Raw genomic sequence first — 21,866 nt, forward strand, 5'->3', positions numbered from 1 at the left:
ATTTCTTATTTTAAACTGTGTATATATCATCTTTAAAATCTATAAAAATATAATAAAAAAAAACAAAAAACAAACAAAACAAAAAAAACAAATGTAGGTTATTTTTAGGGATTTTCTGACATTTTCTGCACTACCAAAACAACAAATTTTCTTTTTTTTAAATGTAGTTTTAAATGTTTTTTTTCCCCCACATTTGACACGGCAGTCCACATATAGAAAGAAGCTTTATTAGAACAAACCTGGAGATTTTTTTTTTGTTTTTTTTTTTGCAACATTTGAGCATTAAAAAAGACATACAAAAGATTCAAATTTATGGCAACCACCTCACTGAAGACACATCATAAAAATCATGATTAAGAATGATCCATACCCTCCCCATATCTAATACGCCCCATACGCATACATGACACGGACATCCACACGTACACTAATCCAAAAACGTCGTTAAATAAGTTCATCAATAAATATTCCGTAATAATTAGGCGTTCATTTTACTTAGCGTTGTGCCCTTAGAAGTAACTGTTATGTGATAGCGATTTGTAGTTATGATAATTCTGTGTGATAATATGGAGGGTCTAAAGTGCATCTGTCAAGACTTGTCAAAATAAACTATATTTTTTAAAGAGGGGGTATCACACTAGGTCCTAAATTACACAAAATTAAGTGTTGTGAGCTTTTAGATGTGTTATAATGTTGCTTCCTCCTCAAAAAACAGACCTGGAGTTGTGTTTCGTTTCATTTACACGTATTTGAGTAACACTTTATATTAGTCTGTCTACATCTCCAAAGTTCAAAATGCCACCTTGTGATGTCATGAAGCGGTAGTTTTCAAGTTAACAGCCACCTTCTACTTTAAATTCAGTAAAGATTGGCAATTCCAGGATTGAAATTATTAGTGGAGGTGGAATTATGGAGTTTAAAAACACACTGGAGCACTTCCTGTATTACAACATGACATCACAAGGTGGAACAAGGTACAGTGGTTTGTGTGTTAATGAAACAAAACACAACTTGAGGTCTGTTTGTGATGAGGAAACAACATTATAACATAGATCAGAAAATATAAACATATTCAAATTACCATGTTACCTTTTTTTGGTTTGAAAATGCTATATTCACCAAAAACTAAATATTAAAGGGACAGTTCAGAATTTTAGAATATTCCATACAGTCCTTGTATACTAAAAACAAGGAAGTAAATCTATTATTACTCCAGATTTTTTATGTAAATGTCTGTGTTGCATGCGATCGTAGCATGTTGAGGGACTATTTTCTCATATATCAGTCCGCCGCTGCCAAGCTTTCCATCAGGAAGTACAACTCGCTGCTGCTGCTCAGACATAAATCCTTCAAATGCAAGGTTGGTTTTATTTGTAAAGTTGTTCTATCGACACAGACATTCTCATCGACAGTCTGGTGTAATAATAGATTTGCTTCGGGTGTTTTGTGGAGTGGGTAAGACTGTTTTTAGCGGCAGGCTAACTATGGCCATTGACATGCACTAGCCTAGCACCAGTGACCTCTGCAAATACAAGGACTGGATGGAATATTTTAAAAAGTGTCTCCACACGTCTCAAACACTCTGGCTCACTAGGAAATAAGGCCCTATGTCCTAAATTTCGGACTGTCCCTTTAACATTACATTTAATTTGTTTCAGTTTCCTTTTTGATGCTCTGAGTCCCACTTCCTTGCTCTGTCACTCCCCCTTCAGAGCTCTATCACAACACAGTGAGCGTGAATGAAACTATTGCACATCGCATCAGGTTTGTGAAGTTGTAGTGTACTGTTTTGTATAGTGTTTTTGTATATATATGGAGAAGTGTCGCGTGGGAACATGAGTGACGTAGGCTTGTGGGCTGAGTCTTGTACTGCTGACTAAACAGGGTTTCAATAAGGCCAAGGACAGATCACTAGATTACTCAAACATGCATGGCTGATGTCTAAAACCTCTTCAGGCATGTTTTTGATGAGTGTACAACGTTATAACATGGAAGAAAGCTCCAAACAGTTGATTTTGCATAATACCCCCTCTTTAAGCTGAAAATATGAACGTGCAACCAGGAAATACTTACACACATGCCGCTTTAGCGATATGACAAATAATAATATTAAGCGTATGTAAATGTTCACATTGAAAGGTTAAATAAAACTTTATGCCGCTGTTTACACGTGGCGTTTACAGGTTAAAAGGTCCTGTACCAGATTTTTTTCCCCACGTATTTCAGCAAAATATGTCTTGCCAGAGTACAGATATACTGTATAACCCGCACTGGAGGTCAAAGGACTGTCTGCTGCGTGCTGTCTGCAGAGTTTTATTGTCCGATAATAATTTGGAAGCGTGAGTAAGCATGTTAGTTGTCAGTTTAAAGGTGCACTGCGTAACATTTTTAGTGGAGGATCCGCCACCTGCTTGTCTCAGTGGAAATTGAATGTACCGTATTTTCCGCACCGCAAAATTAATTTCAACAAAAACGACTGTGCCTTAGAATCCCGAGCGCCTTATATATGAATTTATACGAGTGTCTTAGTACAACTTTAGTAAACTACAAAGGCACAAGACTTGCAGCATTACGGCTACAATTGAACAAAGTTGAGAGTTATTGTGAACGCGTTAAATAAAGTTTGACTGACTTATCTAACTGTTGTGTTTCGTTTAATGCTCCTTATAGTCCGGTGCAGTTTATATGTGAAAAAAAGTTTGAAAATAGACCATTCAATGACAGTGCACCTTAATCCAGAGTGATCTATAGTGTGCAAAATACGGTATATAGAATGTTCAACAATAGAAATTAAATATCTCTATCACGACAGAGACGAGCCGGTCACAGCACTACGCTACATTACGATTCAGATCTGTGGAGAGTCGCCCTATTCACAGAAGGAATTATTGTATTTTTGAGCAACAGAAACACCTGTAATGAATAAATGCTAGATATATTTAATGTCATACCATGGAACATTCTAGAGAAAGCAATAATATCTCCATGGAGACAAGCAGGTATCAGACCATCACCAGAAAAGTTGGGCAGCGCATCTTTAACTGTAAAACTCCGCTCTTTTTTCTGAAAGTTGTGAAAAACTCATTGCTCTGAATAATTACATAAGGTAAGTGAGGAATAACTTTGAAAAACTGTGAACTGTTTAATAAACGACTTGTTTTTCACGATTTTGAGAGAGTAAAAATCCGGTACAGCGCCTTTAAGTTGCTTGGCTGATATAGAGATATAAAAGCACACAGTGGTGATAGAGTTGAGTAAAGTCTTTCGGGTATAGAATGAGAGAATGGGGTGGTGCAGTTCAGATCTTGGGCAGCTTGGGGGCGCTGATGAGCGGGTTGGTCTCCTGTAGAACCCGCCGGCCTGCGCTCTTGTAGTCGTAGGAGCAGGAGTGGGTCTCTGCATAGCGGTGAGTGGCACAGAAGTTCTGACCGCACCTGGAAACACAAAAGGAGCTGGTAAATCCTAGATTAAATTTCTGAAAAAGCCCTTTTTTTCCCCTTGCTCATCTTGAAGAAACAAATTTTGATTAAAACTGAACCTGCGCAATTTTCAACTTCTATTTTCTTTTATTATCTATTTTTTTTCTCATAATGTCTAACTGGCAAATATCTGTGCACCTGAGCCATGTTTGTATGAAAATGAAAAAACAAAATAATTAAAAGTCCTATAGTAAAAATTTGACTCATTTTGGTTACTTTATTGCAATAAAAACCATGCAAACTTACAGTGATTTTTATTTGGCCTTGGGGAGGTCCTCTTCCTCTTTGTTTCTATGGTAATGTTGTAAATGGCTATATTATTCCACAGTATGGCATATTCTCCATGGAGAGTGCTCCCAAGTATGATTTAACTTTCTATTTCCCTCGTCTACCCCAGGGATACTCATTGTGCAGCTCATCAAGCTTTAATTGGTGGCCAAAAATAGTAACACAGCCAATATATTTGTTCAAATGTGCTAGATTAACATATATTTAACATTGCAACACAAACATCCGCATTACACTAAGTATAAATCAAGGCTTAATTAATGGTGTTTCCTCTAGGGGGCGCCGTGACACCAGCAACCAGCGACACGTGGGTCCATGTATAAACGACCCGTACCCGACCAACGATTTCAACTAACCCACTCCGACCGCAAAAAATATTTGAGAAGATTGAACCCAGCCTGCTGCCTGACCTGCATTTTAAAAAGTAGAACATGCTCTTGATTAACATCATCTAAATAAAGTGACCAACATAAATAAATGAGTGAAATGATGTTAAATAAAGAGCTGCACTAAACCTGCACACGTCTGATTTCTGAAAACATGAACCATCTCCAACTCGACACACACACAGAACAGACTCACCACCATCACCACCATCACCAACATCCCTCTGTCACAGAAAGAACACTCATATTCCACTGAGAAATGTCCTTTAGTCAAATGAGACATGTGGTTTTAAGTTTTGTTTCTTTAAAATGTAAATAAATGTGTCAACGCTGCATTAAACACATTATAATGTCAAAGGGGCTGATGTGGCTCTTGAGTGTTTATGGTTTATATGTTGTAAAGTTGAGTTTATTTCTGCAGATTAATAATAGTAATAATGCATGCCAGCTTCTGCTCATCATAGAAATGCACATTTGTAAAGGTGACTTGGTGTGTTGGGGTATGTTGGATATAAGTGGCTCTCTTCTTGATTTTGCTCTTCCAATGTGGCTCTTGTGAAAAAAAAAAAAGAGAATATCATTAGTCTACTCTGTGAAAATGACTCTTTGGATTTGCTTTTATAATCTTATATTCTGTGCTTTGAAATCCATCCCAACAACTCTTATATATGTTTTTTTTTTTTTTTTTCAATCATCTTCTTTTTTAAGTATCATTACAGATGACTGAGCTGTTGTCTATTCTGTTGTGTCCATTTGCTGACACTTGTTTTGTTTGTGAAGTTTAAACTGAAAAAACTTTGTATTTCCACTGAATCATCATGTGACTTGCCACCTCCAGAAAGTTGACTGAAAATGAACTTTTCGGCACTGTAGCATTGGTATTAAAGGTGCACTATGTAACTTTTCGGTTGGGGGGGTCTGTTACCTGTTTGTTTCTGTAGATATGTCATTTTCTCTGCCTTAAATGTTCCACAGTATGACATTAAACAGCTCTATCTTCCATTTATTTAATTCCAGGTGGGTTTAAAGCTGATCTGACTGTGAGCGGGGTCGCCTCTCCACAGATCTGACCTGTAACTTTGGTCTACATGAAAATGGAAAGGTTTAATCCCATACTGTGAAACATTCCAAACAAAGTAATAACAAGCATTTTTGACAGACACTACCAGAAAAGTTACACATTGCACCTTCGATATTTTACAGAAACATTAGCTACTAGTCAGTTACCGAGATGTGCATTTTGAGTTCAGAAATTCTCAGATTATCTTTACATTTGCCTGATTGAGCTCATATTTCCGAAAGTCTTTATAATTTGCTTGCTGCCTTGTAATTTGCCCAATCACCGACAGTCTCTCCACGCTCCATCTCCCTAATCACAGATATACGGTACTTTCTAAATGATACTTGTGCTTTTCTGACTTGTGCTAAAGACCTCCATTAGACCACTTATCCAATCACCTCAGAGAATATTAAAACTCCAGCACTCCACTCTCTTACATTACATCATATGGGACTGAAGTGCTGTCTTTTCAACGCAGCGGGGGCCAAGCACTTTAAATTCGAGTTCCAGTGTACAAACGGCTGTGGATAGATGATGACAGTTTCAGCATGTTGCGTCAGGTTTACTCGGAAATGTTTTGTATGTCGTTTGGGGGGAAAAGTTGTGCTAAAATATTGTGACAGGACAAGAGGAAGGAATGTGAAATCAAGAACAAGTACTTCTCCAGGGACCCCAGAGATGCATTGTGAAGAATGGTTGTGGTGACTGGTTGCGAGCGTACTGTGTACATAAATGGACAGGGCTAAACTGCCGTGATCCAAATAGGAAGTGAACATGGGTGCGCTTCTGGCTCCATAGATTCAGGCTATAATTCACTTTGTATTGAAAAAACATCAGACCTCTCTCTGTAACTACTGCTGTCAGGTTACTGATTTTGGTCTTAAATTAAATTCATATTAATCCACTCTACATGATCCTGGTGTTTTTATTTCGCAATTTTGTCTGTGAATAAATTCCTATTCCTAATACAGAACTTGGTTAATAATTTGCTTCTATAACTGCAGTCTTGGTGAGCTTCATTTGACTGGAGCTGAACGGGTGACGTCACACTCCCTTAGTCAACTTCTTTATACAGTCTATGGTTATGAGGGGTGACCGAGTGGTGGCTGCCTGTGGTGGCTGCCTGGGCTGATTGCCAGGGATTTTTGTCTGGGGTGGCTGTCAGGGGTGGCTGTCTGGGGTGGCTGTCTGGGGTGGCTGTCTGGGGTGGCTGTCTGGGGTGGCTGTGGCTGGGGTGGCTGCCAGGGGTGGCTGCCAGGGGTGGCTGCCAGGGGTGGCTGCCAGGGGTGGTTGATGGGGGTGCTTTCCAGGGATTTTTGTCAGGGTTGGTTGACGGGGTGGTTGCCGGGGTGGCTTGCCGGGGTGGCTGCCTGGGGTGGCTGCCTGGGGTGGCTGCCTGGGGTGGCTGCCTGGGGTGGCTGTGGCCTGGGTGGCTGTCAGAGGGGCTGTCTGGGGTGGCTGTCTGGGGTGGCTGTCTGGGGTGGCTGTCTGGGTGGCTGTCTGGGGTGGTGGGGGGCTGTCTGGGGTGGCTGTCAGGGGTGGCTGTCTGGGGTGGCTGTCTGTGGGGTGGCTGTCAGGGGCTGTGGGTGCTGTCAGGGGTGGCTGTCTGGGGTGGCTGTCTGGTGGGTGGCTGTCTGGGTGGCTGTCTGGGGGTGGCTGTCTGGGGTGGCTGTCTGGGGTGGCAGGGGTGGCTGTCAGGGGTGGCTGTCAGGGGTGGCTGTCAGGGGTGGCTGTTGGCTGGGGTGGCTGTCTGGGGGTGGCTGTCTGGGGTGGCTGAAGGAGTTAGTTGATGGGGGTAGATGATGGGGGTAGTTGATGGGGGTAGTTGATGGGGTAGTTGACGGGGTAGTTGAGGGGGGTAGTTGACGGGGGTAGTTGACGGGGGTAGTTGATGGGGGTAGTTGATGGGGGTAGTTGTTGGAGGCGTTTGTCAGGGGTGGTTCTGATGGCGGTTATGATGGTATATGATTGTGTTTTTTTTTTTTTCAAGCGCTCGTGTCGCCCACCCAGTGCCCTTGTAACTACGTGTCTGGCTGTGGGGTATACCGTGGTGAGGGGTAGTTATGGGAGCTGGCTTTGAAGGTATATAAATGGGTGGTTGTGAAAAGCAGTTGTGATGTGTGTTTGTAGGGACAGTGTGTTGTAAATCGCTGGGTCCGGTTGTGGTACCTGCACTCGTAGCTGGTGGCCAGGCCGGTCTTCTTGCCACAGTGGAAGCAGTGTTTAGAGGAAGAAGTCTTCTTCTTGGTCCCGGCAGACGCTCGGACTGGGGGCAGTGGGTGAGACGAAGAGCCTGGAGGAGACACACAAACGCCGCGTTACTAAGACAATGCTTCTCAAACTGTGGTACGTCCAGTTTGTTTTGATAAATATTCTGCAGTTAATTAAACTCTCAATCATTAGTACTAGTATAGAATTACTTCAGTAGTCATAGTTTGATTTAGTCCAATATAGGGTTGTCAAAAGTATCGAAAATCTGATACTAATTGATATTAATACTAGTATCAAATCTAGACACTCATTTGAGCAGGTATCGGAAAAAAAATCACATTCACAGGACAGAAATGAACCTTCCCTGAATAATATATTTACAGTCATTTTTTAAGGGCTATAAAAGTACATGAACAAAAATCTACATTATTATCTGGGTTCTAACAAAATCATATCATCTCACTGGCTCCATCGCCTGTGCGCTCATACTGTCCATTTAAGTTCCACCATGTTAAACTGGTCTTAAACTGCAGCCTGGACATAAACTGGCTGTATTCTGTTATGAAGCTCTGTCCTCTGAGCTCATCCCACGCTCCCCTTAGTCCCACTAAACATTTTACCAGCCGCCCGGGGAGTATAAAAAGTTACAGTCTTTACGCACTAAATGAGACCCATCTTTGGGGCCATAAAATGCACATGCAAATCCCCGTCCAACAGGAATGAAATGACTGCAGCATCCACTGAGCACCAGGGCCAGGACCATTTAGATATGTGTGAGTCACTATGGAATGTTTTCTAATGTCACTTATGGCCACTATTACATATCACAAAATAAAGACAACAAATGTATGTCTTGTCTACAGAAATCATTTACACATCTAATATTTCACCATGCTAAACCAATGTTCTTTTGATTTACTGGTTAATCTATGTTCCTACCCTCACCCACGGTCATGAGCTTTGGGTAATGACCGGAAGGACAAGATCACAGATTCAAGAGGTCAAAATGAGTGGCTATGCGCTCCCTTAGAGATAGGGTGAGGAGCTCAGTCACAGAGAAGGAGCTCGGAGTAGTGTAGAGGAGCAGCTGAGGGGAGGGCATTTGTTCCAGATGCCTCCTAGACACCTTCCTGGGGAGGTGTTCATGTCCCACCGGGAGGAGGCCCCAGGGGAAGAGCCAGGACATGCTGGAGGGACTGTGTCTCTCAGCTGTCCTGGGAATGCCTTCGGGTCCCACCAGAGGAGCTGGAGGTAGTGTCTGGGATGAGAGAAGTCTGAGTCTCTACTTTCACTGTTACTTTTGTGATCTGGAATGAATGGGTGGATATATAAAAACAATTATATTTTTTAGTATAATTTAAAATTCACCCAAGCAAACCGTGCCAAAGTAAAACAGGCTTGGGCTCAATTTTTGACAAAGAATTAACATGAGGTGTGTAATAAATCTGCTTTTTTTAGCCCTAACACCGAGACATCTCTCTCCTTCAGCTTGTTCTTCCATTACCCCATCACCTTTTCAATCCTGTATTATGTCATGTCCTGGCAGCCTCCAGACAGTCACCCTCCGGGAGAAGAGAGGAGTACTCCTCTTATCTCTGCATTCTGACAGCTCATTTATGGAGACGCTCGAAAAACAAAAGACCAGTTTATAAAAAAGGAGATGACACCGCATGTTCAACTTAACCAAACACTGGGAGACTATGCAACAGAGAAAGTGATAGGGGAGGGTGTCTGGGCTGAACTGTCAATCCTCAAGTGCTTTTACAGAAAGTTAGAGGAGAAATGTGAGGCTCTATTGGAACTTTGCAAACAGTTACTTTACATCTTTGTGTTACAGGAAATACAATTTTAAATAGGACTCTGAGATTTTTATTTCATATTTATTTCAGCATGGGTCTTTCTAATGAAGAGGTCTACAGCCGGTCCTGTCAATAAAAGTATGTGGTCTAGAGCAGACAGAAATGTGTTGTTTTTGTGCTAAATGGCAATAATTAAAAGTCTGTATTGTTTGTATTCACAATGCTTAATTGTTTCTACTACGACAAAAAAAAAAATTTTTTTGCCTTATCACTGAGCCCCAATTTAAAATATTATGAAAATGGTCTTTGTCTGAGCACTCAGGCTTCATCTGGGGCTGTAACAAATGACTAAAATAAATATTTCCATTGTGCTTTGAGGTTATATATATTTTAAGCAAATTTAACCAGTTAAAAGCTAAAATATGGCAAACCTAGACTTCTCTATAGACAATATTTAATTTAAAATACTTTCTAAAAAAAAAAATATATATATATATATATATATATATAAATAAATACATCTCTCACTTACTACATAATACATACTGTTATTATCAAGTATGACCTAAAACAATTGTTAAAAGCCCTGTACCACATATTCTGTACACATAATTGCATGAGCAGTGCTGTGTGCAGTTTGCAGCTAATTAGAAAACATTTTATTGTGCGATAATCTTGAATTGGCATTAGCATGCTAGTTGTTGTTAACTGAAAAAAATCCACATTGGGCTCTAAAAGCTGTGAAAGGCTCTTATGAACTCATTATGGTGAATAATTATTATACTAGGAACGCATAGGGTAAATAAGGAATAACTTCGGACCACTGCAAATCTTTTAAAATCAACTACTTCTGTTTTTCCAGATTTAAGGATGATTTGAGCATATTTATAGTGCAGTCTATATTGTCAAACCCCAACTGCAGTGAACATGTACCTCTAGAACATCCCATAATATGTGACTATATAATCCTGGTACCGTGTAAAGAGGTTTTAAAGGGAGCCGATGCTGTAGAGGTGTTGTATACAGCGCAGCAGTAAAGCCTGGATCTCTCTGTAAAAATGTGTTTATGTCTTTATGATTGTGTGTACAGACGGAGGCAAGACTATAGTGGAACAGGCCCAATGGAATAATCTGTAGTGAAGGTGTATGGAGTTTAAAAACACAGTGGAGAGCTTCCTGTATTACCTCATGAATTCATAAAGTGTTTTCTGGTAAAGAGCCTAAATATGCAGGGTTTGTGTGTTAAACATGTGTGAATGAAACAAAACACAACTCCAGGTCTGTTTGTGATGAGCAAACAACGGTACAACATAGATCAGAAAACCACGTAATATGAGCCCTTTAAATGTTACAAAACAAACAACAAATGCACAATCTAGCATGATGATATATTAAATGTGCAAATGTTTTTAGATGTGAGACAATACTGGAAAAAAAAATAAACATTTACATTTTTTTTGTATATTTTAGAATTCGCTCAAGCATACTGTGCCAATGGTGCCATACAGTGCCAATATATTAAAAGTTGCACTGTGCAACATTTGTGCATGTCTCCATGGCGTTAAATAAGTAAGTTTAAGTTTACATAAGTAAGTAAATATAAGTAAGCAAGTTTAAGTAAATTTAAGTGAGTAAGTTTAAGTAAAAAAGTTTAAAGGGACCAGTCTGGAATTTTGGACATTGGCTAATAAGAAATGAGGTCCTGAGTGTTGGAGACGTGTGGAGACACTTTTTAAAATATTCCATCCAGTCCTTGTATTTGCAGAGGTCGCTGGTGCTAGGCTAGTCTTACCCACTCCACAAAACACCAAAAGCAAATCTATTATTACGCCAGACTGTTGACGTAAATGTCTGTGTTGATAGAATAATTTTAGAAGTAAAACCAACCTTGCGTTTGAAGGATTTCTGTCTGAGCAGCAGCAGTGAGTTGTACTTCCTGATAGAAAACTTGGCAGCGGAGGACTGATATCACCTAGCAACTATCTTACTGGCAAAGTAAAATTCCGCTGCTGCTGAAAAAATAGTCCCTCAACATGCGATGATTCATGTGATATAAGGTTACTTTTATTTCAAACATTATTCTGTCAACACAGACATTTACATGGACAGTCTGGCGTTAAAATAGTTTTGCTTCGGGTGTTTTGTGGAGTGGGTAAGTCTATTTTTAGTGGCAGGATAACTATGGCCAATGACATGCACTAGCCTAGCACCAGTGACCTCTGCAAATACAAGAACTGGAGGGAATATTTTAAAAAAGTGTCTCCACACGTCTCCAACACTCTGGCTCACTAGGAAATGAGGCCTTATGTCCAAAATTCTGGTCCCTTTAAGTATAAAGTTGAAGTACGTTTGTTAGTTTATTTCTATAGAACTTTTCACAGACATGGCTCACAAAGTGCTTCACATACAAAAGATAAAAAACAGCATAAGGTACATTCATAATAACATCAGTCATAGCAGAGGTTTTAAAAGGAGCCTGTGTGGTGTAGGTGTTGCATACCGCGCAGTAGTAAAGCCTGGGTCTCTCTGTAAAATGTGTTTACATCTTTATGATTGTGTGTGTGGAGCTGAGCTCCAGGAGCAGGCCCACTGCTGAGACAGAAATAACTATCTTGTTCAAATGGAGTACACAGTTTGTTTGTGAGCCGGGGGGTACAGAAGATAGAAGGACCTGGGGAGAGATGAAAACTACAAGAGCTTCAAAGCCAGATATTAGGGCTGGGAGAAAATCTATTGTTTTGTAGTAAAGGTAAGATTTTGGATTTTGCCGTCTTGCCCCAGTACAGATATAGAGTATAAGCAGGTCTTGAGGTCAAAATAAGTCTGTTGCGTGATGTCTGCACCATATTAGATAGATTTTTATTGTTCTATTATCAGGAAGTGATATTGGTTTTAGTGTCACAGTAAAACTACTGCATTTTCTGCACTATAGGGCAATCTGGATTATAAGGCGCACTGTCATAGAATGGTCTATTTTCAAACTTTTTTCACAAATAAACCGCACCGGACTTTAAATGAAACAGTTAGGTGGGTCAGTTGGACTTTGTTTGGCGCGTTAACGTGACTCTCGGCTTTGTTCAGTTGTGGCGTGTAGGGAGGGTGCTGTCTGGGACCGCTGGATTGTCGGCTTGTTCGCAGTGACTCAGTTGTTCAGTTGTGGCTACAAGTGGCACATTGCGCTCGCTTTTTTGGTTCGTTCCTCCGTTCCATTCCTCATCCTCGTGGTGTGATGTGTGTGGCTGCGGGTGTTTTTCGCTGCGCAGTCGCTGTCTGCTCCATGCGTGTTTGCGTGCGCTGTGGGTGGTGTGGCTTTGTAGTCTACTGAAGTCGTGTTGGAATACCCGAGTGGATTCATGTATAGGGCGCTCTGGATTGTGGGGTGCGCAGTCGTATTTTGATGGGGTTGGAGGCTTAAGAGCGTGCCCTATGGTGCGGAAAATATGGTACACTCCCTCCTACATTCTCTTCAAATGCACAACTGTCTTAACTTGGGATCACAGACATATATATAAAAGGGACAAAGCTAACCTTCTAGCACTTACGTTCCAAATAGGAAGGGAGGTGAATATCGGAGTGATTTTGGTCTTAAAATGTTCATATTAACTTGCTCTACATGATCCTGGTGTTTTCATTTTGCTATTTTGTCCGTAAATAAATTCATATTCCTAATTCCTAACTCGGCTCCAAATTTGCTCCTATAACTGTTAGCCTCGATGAGCCTCATTTGACTGGAGCCAAACACTATGATGACACCACACTTCTTTATAAAGTCATTGGGACGGTTCAGCCACAACTAATTTTTTAACTCCTGTCTCTCAAGAACATCTAGAACGTTCTCGCATCATTCGGAACTAAATATGTCTGTCCATCTGCTTTATAGTTTTTTCCTTTTTAACTTGTACGCTGCCATGTTTGTTTTTACACGAACGGAGAATGCGTCTCTGCTTGGTTAATCCGCTTGTCAATCACGTCTATCTGAAATCATGGAGACAGGCTACAGCTCCAGACACACATCTCTTTGTAAAGTTTTGTCAAAGCTTGTGGTTTTGACTTGACCTGATTCATCAGCCGGTTTCACTTCATAGAAACCGTCTGACCTCACAGCGTTAGGATTCGTTTGCTCAACGGTAGGCGGGTACTTTTTTATGTATCCAACTGCTGCTATTTGGTTGTGACGTATGTAATGCGCCGCCAACGGGGTTAACTGGTATATTAAACTTTCCCCAGATCCCGTAGGAAGAAGGGCAATAACATTTTTCTCCTTGGTAAAATTCACCAAACATTCTCTTTGTTCCGGCTTTAAAACCTCAATCTTGGGAATTCTTGCCAACACATAATATATAGCTCTTCGCTTATTGGCTGGTGCCTGAACTCACACTTCCACGTTTTTTGCAAACAGTCTATTGTATTCCAATTCCTGACCTAGTCTCTGGAGAGGAATGAAATTGAGTGGAGGCACTACGGGGCACCAGCCTGGGTAGTTTTGACTTGTCAGGAACTAGATTAGATCTATAGACAATTGTAAATATTAGGTGGGCCAAAGTTCTAAGGCAACACGGTTCTCCAGTTACTTTAAAAGGTGAACTGCATAACTTTTCTGGCAGAAGGCATCTGTCCTGCTTGTCTCCCTGAAGATGTTACAGCTTATACTAGAATGTTTCACGATATGGCTTTGAAAGTATCCAGCTCCATGGAGACAAGCAGGTGCCAAGTTGCAGGTAAGATCTGTGTGCAAACCCACTCAGTGTATGTTTTTCAAGATATATTTGAGCAATTAAAAAAAACTGTACTAAAATAGATGCTTAATAGAAGTTTAATGCCACGCTATGGAACACTGCAGATAACACACCAAAATCTACATGGAGAAAAAAAGGTGACCATGAAAAAACAATTTAAACAAAAAAATTAATAAAAACATGGGAATACTAATTTTCATTTGCAGTACATTTTATACCAAACTTTACCGCAGATTTGAAATGAAGTGTGCGACTTCCATTCGAGCCACGTCAATGCTAATTTAACTTTTTTGATCAAAGGGAAATGAAAATTAAGAATTTTAAGCGCCAAAATGAATGAAAAATGATTACACTTGTTGTTTTTTTTAAGCCAAAATCAACACAGTGAGAGTTCATTTTCAGTGAAAGAACAACACTTCAGTCAGTGGATTCAAAACAAAATGATTTAAACTGCAGTGATAATGAGCCACTCAATGTAATTATAAAAGCTTTGACATCAGAAAAGGTAGAAATGGGGGACCTTGTGTGTAGACTACAGCAGACACTGGAGTCAAAACTTGAGTTGGAATTGGGGAGTTGGGGAGCAATTATCAAACTGAAAAGGCTGCAATTAGTTAAACAGAATGAAAAACGTTGTTGTACTTGATTTTATGATCTCATTTTCTGAAATAGATGGCATTCTTGTACTAAAGGCGCTGTATATGATTTTGAGCATCCTAAATATTGATTATGATGAGTTCAAAAGCACTTTTCACAACTTTTACAGACCAGAATGGAATTTTGTCATGACAGCAAAGTGAACAACAACTAGCATGCTAATACACATGAATGATCTTGAGTAGGGGTGGCACGGTTCATGAAAAAACCGAACCGTTCGGTTCGCTTGTCACGGTTCAGGATGTGTGTGCACTGCACGGTCTCCATGGTTCCCGGCTTACGCATTGTAGCCTCATGCACGTATGTGACCTGTTTCGCTTTGGTGCAAAAGAAGAGGTGTGGAGGGAGGGTGCTGCAGTGCACGTCACATGTAGAAATGGCAAGTAGGACAGAAGAAAAAATTGGATGGGTACTATTGTCTGAAATCTACACGCGCAGGACATGCTGCTCCATACGCGCCTCTAGCGCGCGCAGTGGAGCCGCCCTCAGTCACTTTCCATACATTCTAAAAGTTACGCGTCCGAAAGTTGCAGTTTTTACACTCGCATAGGGCAAAATATACATGGAGTGGAGCCAGGCCCTTAACCTTGCAGCCAAGAGCGCAATCTTACTAAAGTATCCCGACTCCTGAGGAGAGTTAGGAAGGTGGTAACATTTTTTCACTGAAAAACAGCTGCCTATGTCCAATAATAATGTGCTTAAAGTCAAGTCAAATTCAGTTTGTGCATGATTACATTACTAACTATAGTTTTATAACTTCTTTTAATGCTGTATTGTAAATTGTGGATAATTAAGCTAACTTAGCATATGATGAATTATATTTCTGGAGATTAAAGATTAAAAAGAAAAAATGACAAGAACTGTACAGAACCGAAAACCGCGACCTTAAATCGCAATATGAACCGAACCGTGAATTTTGAGAACTGTGCCACCCCTAATCTTGAGCTGTATCAGAACAAGTACAAGAGACCATAGACTAGTTTACACTCATGGACCACTGATATAAGGCCACATGGGAATACAAAAGAAAGTTCTAGGATTTAAAGTCTCAAGAGTGTTCATTGTGATATCAGAATGGAGTATCAACTCTATTCCTTAATATCAAAATTAAGCTTGAAATTTCAGTATCATGACAACACTAGTACAGGTTGTCTAATTTCACAGTTAATATTTCAGTCTACGCTCCTTGAATTGTTTACAATGTGCACTCTGAAGAGTACTCTACTTTTTAAAGGTCCTATATTATGCAAAACTGACTCCTGCAAGCTTTAGGCCATGTTAGAATGTTGTTACCTCATCAAAAACATACCTGGAGTTGTGTTTTGAGTAATCCTTTATTATCAGTCTGTCTGCATCTCCAAAGCAAAAAATGCTCTGTTCCTCCTTGTGATGTCATGAGTATGGATGTTATATCACCAAGAAGATTTTTTGGTAAATTTTACTAAATTATTTTGTTACTGCGCTACAGTTTTGTTGCTTGTTTTGGGAAAGGCAACTTATTTATGCAACACATTTGACATATTCACTGTTTCGATGATTTAAAAAGGCTATTTTTCAACTTAATTTTGCACAAGGAGTGGTTTAACAAAGACCTTTAGTATCACAGCCATGATTTAGCATTGATTTTCATTGAACCATATTGAATCGCTTTGAAATATATTCGAAAGTGCACTGTATTGAGATATGTGCCATATCGTAGCCTGTGTATCAAGGTATGAATCGTATCTGCAACTTCTTGATACCCAGCCCTAGTCATGAGGGTGTAATTCTTTTGAGATTACTGAACTAAAGGTAAAAGAAGCAGTTGAGTTTGGAAATTCCAGGGCTGAAATTATCCAAATGTGCCAGTGAAGGTGTATGGTGGAGCACTTCCTGTATTACCAAATGACATCTCATCAAGGTGGAACTGAGTGTTTTCTATTAGAGAGAATAACTCAGCCTTAATATGCAGGGCTTGTGTTTAAATATGTGTGACCGAAACAAAACACAACTCCAGGTCTGTTTGTGATAAGGAAACAACATTATAATATAGATCAGAAAAAAAAGTATAATATGGGCCCTTTAAAAACTACATATTCGCCACTGCAATTCTTGTCAGAAAAATACCAATTCAATTTTTTTCTAGCTCCAGCTCACACTCAAGAGATTCTATAGTAATAATGTTCAGCTCCTCTCTTCTCTCCAGACTGCTCTGACCTCTGTTCTCCTCTGAGACCTCCTCAGAAAAATACTCAAAAAACACTCAGATCCTCCTCACACTCATGTAGGAGCAGAGGCCACAGTATCATGTCTTCTACAGTGATCCAATTACTCTAAAAGGTGATCTGCGTAACTTTTCCGGCAGAAGGCACACGACCTGCTCGTCTCCATGGAGATGTTAGTGTTTTGCCTTTAATGTTTCACAGCGTGGTGCTGAAAGCATCTATCTCTGTAGAGACAAGCATGTGCCAAGCTGCAGGTAAGATCTGTGCAGAAACTCACTCATTGTTTGTTTGTATATAGGTATAGGTATATTGCAATAAAAAATATATATACTAAAATAAGGTTAATGCCATACTGTGGAACACTGCAGGCAACATCAAAATCTACATGGAGAAAAAAGGTGACTGATATCTAATTAGACGCAGCCGACATATTTTGATCTCAAGAGCTGATTATACAATATATCTGCACTGGGGCCACACAAATTCTGCTCAAATACATGAACAAAAACACTGCGTACAGGCTAGGATTGTCAAAAATATCAAAAAATAAAACCAGGGCAAAAATAAAACATCTTAATTGCATTAATGGCATGAGTTCCTGTGATTAATCATGATTAATCTCATGTTATACGCAAACCCATGAATTAAAAAGTAGCATATAGCAACTTTTATTGAAAATGTAAATGAAAATGCCACACATCTGTTGTTCAAACAGCATTTGTTTAAACAGCAGCAGGGCTCTAGTCGATAAAGTCCATGTTTATACTTCTTCCTTTGGAGAATCTTACTCCAGAAAAAAAAACAAAAAAAAAACAAGAACCAATTTCAATGCAGTTTATCAATTCCTAGAATTTGACTTAATGAACTGAATTCAAAAGTAAAGTGCATGTGATCAGCAGCAGTAAAATAAAAAAGTATTCAGTGTAAATCTCAACTGAAAAAATCAAACCAAATACAAAACTGAAATGTATCGTCATTGTCAGGGCATTAATGTTTGATATAAAAATGGAGCAACAGCACTGACATGTTGCATCTCACATGGTCGGCCGAAGCCTCGCTCCACTTGTTTCACTGAATGATTTGCCAGCATCAACAGAGTGTGTTGCATTTAGGTCATATTTCAGACTCGTGAAACTTCAGCGATAAGACAATTCAGTGTTGCAGTGGTTACAAATGACATCGGCTGTGTCAACTGTGGCGTCTGGAAGAATTTTAAAATGATGATAATAAAAACTGCATTAAGGGGAGAAAAATAATTGTCAGTGATAATGAATTAATTCTTTAACGCAAAATTAACGCATTAATGTGCCCAGCCCCAAATAAAACCTATACTAAAACTAGTATCAAAACTTGATACTGTGTAACATTTCGAGGGTCCACCACCTGCTTGTCTCCATGGAAATGTTATTGCTTTCTTTAGAACAGTGCTTCTCAATTATTTTCTGTCATGCCCCCCCTAGGACGAATAAAACATCTCGCGCCCCCCGCGTGACTATAGATAGTATCATTTGTCTATAAAATTGTTATAAGTACAACTCTGCGTAACACTGCCACCTTATATGACGCCAACAACGCTCGCTGGTTTACTGAAGTAGCAGTCACAAAGCGGGATGATTGTCGGCAATATTCGGCACGTTTTCGCTGAAAAAACTCAAGCGGCTTATCAGAGTGATTGGGGTGTAATGTATTTAAGTGACGCCTTAATTTATTGGGCTTCATGCTGTCGGCTGCCAACATTTTTAGACGCAGTAAGCACACCGGTCTTTCCTCGTCTCCCACCGTAGTCACAGTGAAGCCAAGCGCTACATACGCTTCGTCATATTTCCTCGTCTTAGCTTTCGGGAGATTTTCGTTTGTCTCTTTATCTCCGTCTCTCTCCGCCTGTCTTCTCATCCCTGTTAAATATTTTTTCATGGTGTCACTTGAGGGTCTGCTACACTTCGTGTCTACACTTCATACTCAAACTCTGTGCTGTGTGCAAAGCGCGCATGCTCAGTGCAAACAAAACTCCTACACCACCGAGCGAATGCTCCCTGCGCACACTCTGCCAATGAGAGCGCCACTGACCCCTAATGTAGTGGAAGTGCAATTGCACTTTATTCTAAAGGCCCGTTCAGACCAAAGCGTCAAAGCGTCCACTTTCTACGTAAAGTCTATGTGGACGCGCGACTAGAGCGTCCTGCGTTTTTGCGGCGCGTTTTCGGCGTCAGCGCGGCGCGAATCTGGCGTCAGCGCAGCGCGTCTTCAGCGTTTTGGCGTCAGCGGCCAAGACGCGCGTCCAAGGCGTCAGCGTCAAGAAGTTGAAAATGCTGAACTTTTCGCGTCAGACGCGCCGCGTCAATCAATCAGGGACGAGTATCCAGAGACGCAGCGACGTTATTATCAGGAAGAAAGACCCGAGAACCAGAACGAGAACCACAAACATGAGCGGAGCATAAATATATACGCCACAATCACCGAGCCGATCGCGAGGACTACACCAGAACCGGACCAGGACCAAACCAGGACTAGACCGAGACTAAACAAGGACTAGACCGAGACTAAACAAGGACTAGACCGGGACTAGACCGTGATTAGACCAGGACTAGACCGGGACTAGACCGTGATTAGACCAGGACCAGACCGGTATTAGACCAGGACTAGACCGGGACTGATCCAGTGTCATTAGCGGAGTATAAATATATATACGCCCCAGTCGTCGACCCGATCTCCTCCTTTGATGTTTTATGTCATAAAAACACTCTCTCAGTCTGGTCTGACATTGTTTCGGGAAAAGAGCGGGACCGGGCTCTTGTTTCCAGGGCAACGGACGCGCGTCAAGTATTTTTGTCCCGTTCGTCCACGGCGTCAAAGATGCGCGTCGGGGGCGTCTAAACTCAAATGCAAAGGCTCCAAATAGAGGCGTCAAGGCGTTTTTTGACGCTTTGGTGTGAACGGCCCTTAAGACAGTAAAAAAAAAAATCAAAATAAAAAAATAAAAAAGCATGCTCCCCGAGGTCAAACGCGCCCCCCTTGACGGAGCCTCGCGCCCCCCCAGGGGGGCGGCCCCACTATTTGAGAAGCACTGCTTTAGAATGTTCCACAGTATAGATTAAATCTGTCTATCATGAAGGAAATAAGCAGGTTACAGCACTATGCTACATTACAGTTCAGATCTGTGGAGAGTCGCCCCTATTCACAAAAGGAATTATTGTATTTTTGAGCAACAGAAACACCCATAATGAATAAATGCTTGATGGATGATGTAATGTCATACCATGGAACATTCCACACATCACTATAGCATCTCCATGGAGACAAGCAGGTGGCAGACCCTCCACCAGAAAAGTTGTGCAGTGCACCTTTAAACAGGTATCGATACTACAAAAAAAGTCACATTCACAGGACACAAATGAACCTTTCCTGAATAGCTTTAGAATGATCTAATAACTTATACATATTGTTACATCCCTTCTGTTTAGCACGTTAACACTTAAATGACCCTTAGTGTTTCAAAACAGTTTCAGATTCAGCCCCTTTAAAACATCGGAGCAGCCAGAACAGAAGCCTCTGTAGTCAGGCTCAGTGTGAATATTTCAGATGCTGCAGAGCTGTTGTGTTCCTGCTCATATAAGACGCCCACTGGGAATTAGACATGGCTCCTCTGCACGCCATGGCTTTCAACTGACACACAAACACTGTAACATACAAACGCTCACTACACGGCTACGCATGGGGTCCAGCTTCATTTTTAGAGACCACTTTCCCTCATTCAAAAGAGAGGAAAAAAGCTTAAGTCTTACTGATATGGATGTGAGAAAGTGTTTATATTTATTCATTTTGACTGCTGCAGTTTTGTTCTGTTGCGTTTTGTACAATAAAATCAAATCTGATCTTAAAACACACTTTTATTCTGGCTTTTAAATGCCCATATTACAGTATTTTCTCATCTGTTATAACGTTGTTTCCTCATCAAAAACACCATTCACATTTGTTTAACACACAAACCCTGCATATTTAAGTTGTTCTGTTAAACGGAAAACACCCTGTTCCACCTTATGATGTCACATGGTAACAGAGGTGGGACCAAGTCGTTGTTTTGCAAGTCTCAAGTAAGTCTCAAGTCTTTGACCTCAAGTCCGAGTCAAATCCCAAATCAAATACAGGCAAGTCCAAGTCGAGTCTCGAGTCACTGGTCCATAAGTCCAAGTCAAGTTCAAGTTGTCTGTTTTGAGCTTCAAGTCATTTCAAGTCTTTAAATTAAAGAAACAAATATATCTTAGATTTTTGCAATTTATATGAATTTTAAGATAAATTGTACTTTAAAAAAATCGAAGTATATTTATATACGAGTATTTATAGAGTATGTAAGAGTTGTAGAAATGGTAATTTTTCCTTTTTAAATGTCTTGACAAGATCTTAGAGTGAATCATTATGATCAGAATAGAAATAATTCAGATTTAAATGTGCTTCTCAAGTCTTCTCAAGTCACAGGCCTCAAGTCCAAGTGGAGTCCCATGTCTTAGTCCATTTTATCAAGTCAAGTCTCAAGTCCTAAAACTAGTGACTCAAGTCTGACTTGAGTCCAAGTCACGACTTGCAAGTCCACACCCCTGCGTGGTAATACAGGAAGTGCTCCACTGTGTTTTTAAACTTCACACACCTTCACTAGAATCATCTGAATGATTTCAGCCCATTTGTGCTGAACTAAATGTAAAAGGTAGCTGTTAACTTGAAAACTAAGGTGGAACAGAGGATTTTGAGCATTAGAGATGTAGACTGACTAATAATAAAGGATAACTCGAACGTGTTAACGAAACAAAACACAATGTCAGGTGTGTTTTTAATGAGGTAACAATATTCTAACATAGCTTAAAGCTCACAAGAGTCAATTTTTAAAAAAGACATTATCATAAAAAAACTGAAATTCCTGTTAGATGGAGAACCTTGGTGTTATTGCGGTGTATAGTTTTTTTTTGACTGCATCAGTCAATATTTCAGTCCTACCAAATGTGTTTTGTTTGTTTTGAACTGTCTTTGAGTGTCAAGAAAAGCACTACACAAGTG

At 40.3% G+C, this 21,866-nt stretch overlaps 1 protein-coding gene across 1 annotated transcript in view; it reads right to left on the bottom strand.

Annotated features, from left to right (window-relative positions):
• Window positions 1–211: 211 nt before the first annotated feature.
• zfand4 (zinc finger, AN1-type domain 4) overlaps window positions 212–21,866 on the bottom strand; it is a 42,190-nt gene continuing 20,535 nt past the window's right edge. Inside the window, exons 9-10 of the mRNA XM_020929533.2 lie at window positions 7,383–7,506; window positions 212–3,434 (exon numbers count right to left, since the gene is read on the bottom strand). Of these exons, the coding sequence (XP_020785192.2) occupies window positions 3,299–3,434; window positions 7,383–7,506 (260 nt within the window). The 3' untranslated portion in view covers window positions 212–3,298. The remainder of the gene's footprint in view (window positions 3,435–7,382; window positions 7,507–21,866) is intronic.

The sequence above is a fragment of the Boleophthalmus pectinirostris genome, unplaced genomic scaffold, assembly GCF_026225935.1.
Source record: "Boleophthalmus pectinirostris isolate CB_2022bp ecotype Guang Dong unplaced genomic scaffold, ASM2622593v1 HiC_scaffold_5, whole genome shotgun sequence".
Classification (NCBI taxonomy): Eukaryota; Metazoa; Chordata; class Actinopteri; order Gobiiformes; family Gobiidae; genus Boleophthalmus; species Boleophthalmus pectinirostris.